Genomic DNA, 10153 nt, shown 5'->3' with positions numbered 1-10153 from the left:
AATAGCAGCTGCTGCTGGCTCTTGCATTAGGAGAAGAACAGGAAACAGGCATTCATCTTCTGGCTCTGCTATGCCAGAAACTTGAAGGTATGGTTGCAGTTAGTCATAATTCCTATAAACACTAGAACATCTCTAGAACCTAAAGAAATATCACATGTGATATTTCAGATTCTGAGAGCTATTCTTCGGACTTGAAGGCCTTGAACTATGTGATATTAACTTAACTGAGGACTAATTAAAAAATAAGACTTGGCATCACTTTTTTACCGATGAATTTCCAAAAGATCTGATTGCCTTGTTAATATATTGGCAACAGGTATTTCCCATTTGCATCTGCTATCTCCAAAGATCCCAGCTCTGCCTCCAGAGAGCAGAACTGATGGGGATAACTTGATTCTGCTCCTGTGGTTAGGTGTCTGTATAGAAGTTTTTCCTGAAGTTATGGAGACATTTACCATAATGAACAGCAATCCCAGTATTATACCTGTTAAATTAAACTCATGCAACACTATGTGCTTGCTACATTTTTTGGAATATTATTTTTAAAAATAATTATCGAAAAGTCCTTCCTTTCAGAATTCCAGCAATCTTTCATACATGTTCCTTTTCTCGCTTTTCCACTACCTGACAAGATACTGGACACTACTACATTCACCTTGGGTTACTGTTTGCTGTCTACAAATCAGCTGAATAAGAAAAAACATAATTTCTAAAGTGAGAATAATGCCCTTAAATGCTGTACATATCCTCTGTCCTTTCCGGTTTCTCTTGCCTGGTTGAACAGTTAGTTGATTAATCCATCTGCAAAGTTTCTGGCTTCAGGCCCTTAAATAGATTTTTTTCCTGCCACAAGGTTCAATTGTTCTGAGGCAAAGCTTTCTACTCTTTCCACGTTTGTCCTGCTGCCTCCAGAGTCTCCATGTAGTGAGAAGTACCTGGAACATAGTAATGTGCAACCTGTATTCTCTGCATTCCTCTTTCCTAGTAGAGTAAATGGATCTTTGGAGAAAGTGAGCCTGACATGTCCTATCAGCTTTTAAAAATTATTAAAATGAAAACAAGCACATGATTGCATAGAATTCTAAGTGTTATTGAGTATATTATATTGAAGATTCTCCTATGATTGTAATAGTTCGAGTAAGAATGAGATAAAAAGGAGCTTGGCTGGCATTACAATTATTTTGATTTTTCTCATTTTTGTGAGTGTTGGTTTCCTCTGCAAAGTGAGGTCATTGTTATTTACTCAGCTAGAATTCCTGCCCTTCCAAAGCTCAAACTCGTTTGATTTGCTTTGCATGGGCTGGAAGTTACATTATCACTGTCATGTTGCTCTCTTCAAAATTCTGGGAAGAAACAAACCTGACTGGTGAAAACCAAGTGCTACGTGGCTTCACTGAGGAAGGATTGTAACTTGTGCCAAATTAAACATGATTTTCTTCAAGCCTCACTGTATTCTTTTATTGTTTGCTAATAGCGTATCAGTCAGGCTAATATGTACTAAAGTTGTAGTCTATGTTGCATTTCTGCTCTGGAGGCTGCTTAAATGCATTTGTGTAGAAATGACTGGGGAGTGTGGACAGAAGTAGCCCACATTTGTTCTCATCTATCCATGTGGATATGTTCTGCATAAACAGGAGTAGATATATTACCCTACATACAGGAGTAAATATATTACCCTTGCATTTGCATTAGTCGTTGTGATGGGAAGGCCCTCTTTACTGCCACTGGGGACTGCGAGCTCCTGTTTTGTGCAATGTTTTTGTACATTAACAACGGGCTCAGGTTGCTACTGCCAACCTTCTTCTTCTAGCACCTTCACAACTCAGTAAGTAATTTTGGATGACAGCTGATGTCAACATTTCCTGTCATTATAGTCTCTGCCTTAGGTGGCTGACATGTATTGTTATGCCTGTGGAAGAACCCATACTACACCACCTGTCTCTCTCCTTGAGTGTATAGCAATATACATAGGCTTCTTCCTAAGCAGTGAAGGAAGACAGACACTTGCTCATGGTGATTTAAGCCACTGTTTGAGACAGTGCTTAGGCTCCTTAGCTAACCTAAATTGCTCTCTGCACATGCTTACATTGTTCCTTTGATTACAGATCCTATACTCCTTAGACACTTTGAAGTTTCTACTGCTAAACTTTTTCATGGTTGTTCTGAAAGTTCTTTATAGTACTTTTATTTTTTCCCTTTATTACATTCTTTTGCCATTTTAGGTTTTTTTACATTAACAGCCTATATGTTTTTTACTTCAGCTGTTCTTTGCATGTTATTTAGTAATACTTTTAGAAAAGTTGCTTTTTGATTACATACTAATCAACTTTGTTCATTTGCACAGGTCATTTTGGATCAGTGCAGCACAGTAGAGTGGTTTAACATCACTTCCACTAGCCTAATGTTGGCAGCATCAAACCTAGAAAATTGTGCTCATGGTCTGTCCAAGCCAGCTGTGGAGGATATCAGTGCCACTAGCACCTTGTGCCTTGTGACTACAGATATGTATCCTAGGGGTCCTCCAATGGTTTGCTTGGGCTCTGAAAAGACATAGCTAATATAGGTTTATCATATGAAATCAGTGACTTGACCTAGGCACTGAGCAGCTTGAAACTAACATTAGTAACAGTCTCAAGAGCAGAATGAAAGAAGTCTTTCTCTTTTTTACATATGTCCTAAAGTTTTATGTAACTGAGGCCTTAATGGCTTTGTTGGAATGAGAAATGATAAACCAAAAGTCCTGATTTTCAGTTTTCCATTTTTTGTAATATTTTGTGGCCCATTTTGTCTCTGCAGATCTTCATATGCCTCCCATATCTTCACTAATCTCTGTAATTTACTGATACTAACAAACCATGCAATCTCAGTGTTCATATTTCATTCATAGTCAAAAGCAATACAGGAACTTGTGTCAGTCCTCCCACAGAATGGCTCCTTATTAGTCACCGTCTATTCTGGCTTATTGTAATTTATTTCCACTTTTCTCCTATTTTTTAGTTTATTTTTAATCGGTGACAGAATTACCTTTTACATATTACCCATGGGTCTCAAATTTTAATGGAATTTGTATCTCAAAAAAAGACAACCATATTATCAGTAAAATTCTCATCTCTGCAGTTAAAATAACATTTGCTTTTTTACTTCCCTGTTTCAAATTTTACTCCTTTTGACTCCCCTAGCACTTACTAAGTACTAAAAAGTACTTATTAAATACTAAACACTCTGAAATGAAAAATCTTTAATTTTCTCTGGTCTTGTTTCCTTTTCAGTTTCCTTCTTGGCTTCCTTTCTTTATTCAAGCCCCAACTTGAAATCAGATGTTTTCTGTCCATCCTTATTCGCCTAAGCACAGTCTGAGATTCATTGCTTCAATATAGTATCAATTCTGTGATGTTAGGAAAAAAAAAATTAGAAAAAAGAATAAAAAAAAATTACTTAGTTGTAACTTCTGTAATTACATAAGGCAAAAATATATATAAAGACTGCATTCTTCTAGGGTGTGAAGCACATACCAAACAGTAACTGGAAGATCAGAAGAAACTTCACTTCAGGGAGGCTATGATATATTTTGCCACCTGAAGAAGCCAGTAATTTTAAAAAGATTCCAGGTAAGACATGGCATCAACCAAAAGGAAGCACTTGGCTGAACTGCTCTGACAGTTCCCACATTCCATTGACATCAGTTCTCTTTGAAGGGGGTAGGATAAATAAAAAAAGCATCATTTATAAAATATACCTGATTGATAGAAGAAAAAAAAGCACAAGTTACTTCTTTTCTTTGCTTTAAGGATATGCACCACCTTCTTCAGTCCCTTATGATTTTCACCACAAAGGTGTCAAATCACTTTCATTTGCATTAATCATTCTCCTCAGAGAATCATTACCCAATTCCAGCCACAAAATTCCTACTGTTATTGGGAACTCTGGGAAGTATTTTCTGCATGTTTGGAGCAGGAGGAATTAAAGTGCCTGGAAACCATTTTACCCTTAGTCCATCTTGAAGTTCGTTGAAAAACAAGCTGGTCTGCAGGCTAATATAATTTATGCTGACGAAGAGTGGCTTTTACAAGCCTTAGCAATGGTAACCTGCTGCCTGTGCTCCCTGGGAAGCAGTATGGTAGTTAGGGGGTCTTTCACTTTCCAAGGATTCTTGCCACTAGAGGAATTCTCCTCTGATTAAGCCTGTTCTGCTAAAGGTTGCCATGGGAATTGGAAACTGGGCTATTTTCCACTATTTCATGGTGGTTCTAACCCAGTCTTCACTAGGTCCATTCCAAACCTCAGAGGAAATGCTATTCTACATCTTACTGATCCAACCTTTCATCTGAAGCAGTTTTAAATCTTGGAAAGTTGTGTGCCAAAGGCTTCCATTTTCCTGTCATCTCTCACTTTGTCCCTTTAATGGAAGGAGTGACTGCTCATATAGATGTATGCAACACCCCTAGTCATCCCATTTCTGGTCTTTGGTTATACTCATGTATATGTTATTCTTAATATAAATCATACAAAGAGATTTAAAAGCAAATGCCACCTTCTGTATTCTTTTATTGGGAAAGATACTGCATATATGTAGGTTTATGAGATGAACGCTGGTTCTGTTTTTTTCCCCTTGAACAAATATTCCAATTCTTTTTTTCTCTTTTCTTTTTCTTTTTTTTTTTTTCTTTTTTTTGCTTCTTGTGTCTACATCCAGTATTGGCTTGTGCTTTTTTCTTTCCGCTAGTTCAGTGGCCCAGTCAGTCAGTGCTGTGATTTTCCTGTCAACCAATCAATTCACCACCTTCTAGTTCAGCTGTTCCTCATAGCAATATAGGCTTTTCAGATACAGTGTTGAATTCTTTATTTTCTTCTGGAAACTCTAATTAGTACTCACGATTGTGATGAATAGGCTATATTAGATAGTAAGTGCCTGGTTTAAAGATTTGTGCAACAGCATGTGGGTACAGTTTCAGTAAACAAGTGAATGATTGAGGACACTATATGCATAAAACCTGAGCTACTGCAGAGAAGAAATGAATTGGGGGGAGGGGGGGGAAAGCTGAAAGCATAATTATGAAATCGGTGAATGATGTGTCATATTGATTGCTATAGTGTTAATATTTGCTCCATTTGATATGCCAGATGTTTAAAGCAGTATTTACATCTGTCCTTGCCTGGGCTAACAGAAAACTACAGAGAAGCTTTTTTCAAAAAATGTTTAAAGGTTTACTGCATTTCTAGAGGTTGTTTTCATTAGTCTATTATGCGTTTTTCTGTATTCTTCTGTTCCCTTTCAAGTGTGTTTTGAAAAAGTTACGTGTTTGCAAGCTGAGAAATAAAGGATATTTAACAGCATTCAAATAAGACATTCCCCTCTGTGTTTCAAATTTTGCTTTGGAAGAGGCACATAAAATACTTTCAGAAACAAACATTTTTTTATGTAACTTAGTTTTGTAAAATTAGAAGTTCACAATATTCTGAAAACATATTGTTCCTGAGCGAGGAACATTTCACTTGCTCTTAGAGTAGTAATTCACAGTGTCAAAGGCAGCCAGTATATTTTGTTTGTTTGAAACTGTACATTTTGGGGGAGGAGGGAAAAGTACAAAACACATTTTAAGTGCCTTGAGGTGTCTGTTGTACACAGGAGACTCAGCAACTAGAATTCGTCTCTGATGAATAATCAGAATCTTTTCTCTTTGATATTTCTTGTCCAGAGTAAACCTTATAAATGATGTACATCTACTTTTTGTTGAGCATTTAAAGCACTCAGAAAACAAAGATGTAAGCTTGCATATTCAGAACTGATTGGAAGATATGATTTTAGATGAAAAGATTTTACATGTCTGTTCTTAGATCCTCTAGTGGGATCTGGTTTCCAGAGAATAAATGACCTTAATCTGATCTATAACTGAGCACACCAGAATGAAGGTACCCAAGACCTGAAAAGGGAAGGGTAAAACTTCCATTTCAAAACACAACCCATGTCCTCAATTTCCCATTCCATCTCTAAGTCTTATTTATAAGGTGCCCCCACTTTATCGTCTGGTGAAATTCCTTTGATGACGTCATGCTCAGGGAACAAAAGTCTCACTTATAAAAGGATTTTCTTTATTTTTCATAATTTAGCTGAACGAACACAAAACTAAATACTGTAAAGCAACAAAAATGATGTAACATCTTTAATTGTTCTGTGTTTACTAAATAAGGCTACTACACTCCCTTTAAAATAAATCAAAACAGAGAGTTGGTAGAGTGAGGGATCTGGCTCTGTAGGTCTACATGTACAGTAAATGTATTTACCATCATTTATTGCATGACATGTTAAACCTGACATTGGTCATTTATAGTGCAGTCAGTCCATAACACTTTTCAAGTGGTTGGGCTTTAATTGCTACTTTGACACTGGTCAAAATCCTAAGATTAAATAAGAATTTTGTATATATTTATTTTACTTGAAGACAAAATGATCTATAGTTCATGTTTTCTGCAACCTCTGCATTAAATAAGCCTCAGTATTAGAGCAGGCTTTAAAAAAATTCTTTAATCAACTTTTCATTTTTGTACCTTTTATCTATGGTCACTTGAACAATCTCTATATATTTTTCTTTAGTAGAATAGAACTAGCATAACACTAAAAGTTAATTGGAGTATTAGGTAGTATACTTGAAACCATAATACATTTGCCAGGAAGAAATTAAGCTCCCTTGTTGATTGCATCATACCAATATGTACCAAACTTACATACCGAAAGGTACAGTAAAAGGGAACAAGGTTTTGTTTGTTTCTCTGTTTTATCATAATTTCCCCCTCATCTATGCTGTCTTTGCTAAATTTTCCCTAACCAATAATGCCAAAAAAGTGGGCTTTCTAACAGTGAGGTAAAACACTGAAAATGGGATCAAGGAACAGGCTTCAAACTGACCCTTACATACAAGTAGGGGGAGAGAAAGAGAGAGAGAAAGAGAGAGAGAAAGAGAGAGAGAGAGAAAGAAAGAAAGAAAGAAAGAAAGAAAAAACAAACCTTGCTATGAAGAGCAATGAGTAAAATATTTTACACTCTATTTTTATCAGTACATAAAGGCAAAAAATAAAAATAAAATAAAAATAAAAAATGCCTTCCAACAGTGCAATGGTTGAATGCATTTATGTGATATAAACAACATTATTCTTTGCTTTTTCTACACAGTCCTCTCTGGTCATGCTTTACATCCAGAATGTCCCAATGGAAGAAAGCAAACGACACCAGTCACTTCAGAGACAACTGAAGTAATAAAACACAACTTAACTCTGAACCACTTGTCATGACTGTCAGAGTTATCACGTTAATTGTTAAATAGGTTTTTCTACAAATATACAACATATAAAAACTGTTAAATATATAACTTTAGGCTTTTCAAAATACATTTAATGATCTCTTTCAAACAAGTGTTACTTTTGTTTTCTCTTTAATTTGCTTTCTGGTGCTAAATGGTGTATCAGATGAGACATAGGCCACAGATGACCAAACATGCTCTTTGCAAATACTGTATTATCCAACTTTAACTATCAAAAATGGAACTGTAGAAGAGGCATGTTTAACTGGTTAAAACTGAAAATGATTTTAGTACGAGAAAGTCAATCTAAGTACAGAGGAATAAAGGTGCCATGTAGACAGTTTGTGTTCTTTTTGTCCAAGTTTTTCAAACATAGGTCGTTTTCTCTCAGTGCTCCATTACGTTCTCTTGAACATGGCGCTTCAAGAGCAGGTCTCTGAGTTAGTTTTTACTGCAGCTTTCCATAAAGACTTCTGCTGGACAACAACATCTCAGCTTTGTGAAAGCTGGAATCATGTCTTTGTGGAGACCTCCTACAATTTAATGACATAACTCTGTTAACAGTAAGATTGTGTCCACTTTAAAATAGATTTTGCTCTTTGGTCTATTGTATATACTGAAAGTATAAGAAAATAAAAGCAATTCAGACAGTTTAGGGCACAAGAAGAGTTTCTATTTTGCACCTCTGTGTCCTCCCATAGGCAAAACAGTCTTCTCTAAGGCTGATTGGGATGATACTCTTCATTGTAGCAGACTCTTCGGATTAAAACATGTAGGTAACAGCAAGTCCAGCAGTGGTGTATAACGCAGATGAAACGTTAACCATGAACTTTTTTGTATTGCTAATGCCCAAGCATATCTCTTTTTCTATATTCCTTAGTCCAGTGATCCTTAGTATGGTAGAACAAACTTCAGCTCATAATGTAGAGGAATTATGCTGTCATTCATGAGATACAGAGAAACAGACAGTTGAGTTGATGACATATAACAGATGATGATCCACAGCAGTGAAACTTGGCTAAGTTAGGTAGCTCACACAGAGCCTAAACCACTCCTACGAGGATTCTGTGTTGCTGCATTTGTCAGGAGACCTGTAAATCAATAAGAACAAATGAGTCAGTGTCTTAATTTACAATCCTGGTTATCTTTGCTGTCCATTATTTTAAAATATACTGTACTGAGATTTTTCAAGGAGACAGTTAATGAATTAGAAGATATTTATTTTTCACAGCAAACATTTTCCCTGAGAAACAACATATGAACAAACCTATATTTTTATTTATTATTAAAAATTAACACTTTAATCATTATTTCTAATAAAATCATTAATATAAATGATAATTTACAATAAATTCAATGCCATCTCCTTTCTACCAAGCTCCATGCACATTCTTTTTCATAAAAATAATATCACAGAATGTTCTTTTACCTGCATTAAAGTTACATATAACAATATCTAATACACATGGCGATTAAGATGACTATTACTTTTTAGGTATAGAATATGATGGAAAATGGACATGAAAGCCATGACCATTTATTAAAAATGCAAGGATGTTTATACTGGAGGCTTTTCTGCCTTTAAGTTTTAAATGAGCACTAGAGTGCGCCTAATTTAATCAATACTGCCCTCTAGTGATGCTATTACAAGTGCAAATTAATGTAAATAATGTTTATTAATAGTCAATTTAACAATTGAGAAAATTGTTTTAGTTACACAGCAGAAAAAAACTAAAAGAATGAAAATGGGCAAAGGACTGCCTGATGAACCTGTTTAAAAGAAAATGGAATGGAAGCAGTGGTTTGAAAGAGAAACAGAACCAAAGGTCACACTATTAAAGAAAACAAGAGTACTGGAAGACAGCACAAATGAGAAAGTAATGACTGATTTCTGCAACAAGGAGCCAGCTACTCATGCTCAGCCAAAATAACAGTTTAGAAATGGTTTCGAAATTACACAGATACTGTACAAGACAAAATGTTTTGAGGTGTATTAAGCAAGCATGATTGTTACAAAATGCCGTTTGAATGTTCAAACACTATCTTCTGCTTTGGCATTGTTCTGTATCCAAATACTCAGAACTGTTATTACTGATGGAAATACCATGCATAACTCCAAAAAATACTGAACAGTAAATGTGAAAGAGAAAAACAAATAAGAAAATCCAATTCACTTGGTTCAAGCCGTGTATTACATTTAGAGTTTTTAACCTAACCCTCAGAGCAGTAAATGAAAGAAATACCTGCCTCCAAATCAATTTAGTGACAGATTGAAACATATGGATCTCTCTATATGTGTATGTAGAAAAATAGATAGATAGATAGATAGACAGACAGGCAGACAGACAGATAGATAGATGAATACTTTCCTTATAAGGCATAAAGTGTATGTCATAGATTTCTGCTTTTGTCCTCTCACCTTTTCCAGGAAAAAACACCCCAGAAATCTTGCAAACAGCCTTTCCTTTTCGGACTAGTGATCAGATCTCCAAACCACATGGCCTCAGACAGGCTGAAGGCAAAAAACCTGGTTGATTATTGTGGTATATTCCCCTTTTTAAATATACATTCAGCAAGAGAAATTATTTTATAGTTTTGCTTCTATTAATTGTTCTGTTTCTCCTTTATACTCTTTCTTGGGGTTTCTGCTATGCCCCCTATTTTTCTTCCCATTAGAAAAGAAGACAACTTTTAAGGTAGTAATATTTTTTAGGCAGCAAGACACAAAGCAAAAGATTTATGGTTTATTAGGTCTGAAAGTAAACTATTATTGTGTTAAGAATTAGGCTGACTTAGCTCCATCTTTCCTGAATTACGCTGGAATGGCCCAAAGCTAAAAGCAACAGTGTAAACTGCTG

At 35.6% G+C, this 10153-nt stretch overlaps 1 protein-coding gene across 1 annotated transcript in view; it reads right to left on the bottom strand.

The window, feature by feature from the left end:
• Window positions 1-4731: 4731 nt before the first annotated feature.
• Window positions 4732-10153, bottom strand: part of TAFA5 (TAFA chemokine like family member 5) — a 323788-nt gene continuing 318366 nt past the window's right edge. The window contains exon 4 of the mRNA XM_075146176.1: window positions 4732-8386. Within this exon, the coding sequence (XP_075002277.1) occupies window positions 8378-8386 (9 nt within the window). The 3' untranslated portion in view covers window positions 4732-8377. The remainder of the gene's footprint in view (window positions 8387-10153) is intronic.

Source organism: Calonectris borealis, chromosome 1 (assembly GCF_964195595.1).
Source record: "Calonectris borealis chromosome 1, bCalBor7.hap1.2, whole genome shotgun sequence".
Lineage (NCBI taxonomy): Eukaryota > Metazoa > Chordata > Aves > Procellariiformes > Procellariidae > Calonectris > Calonectris borealis.
Note: the sequence above shows the minus strand (reverse complement) of the source record. Positions and strands in the feature narration are given on the sequence as shown.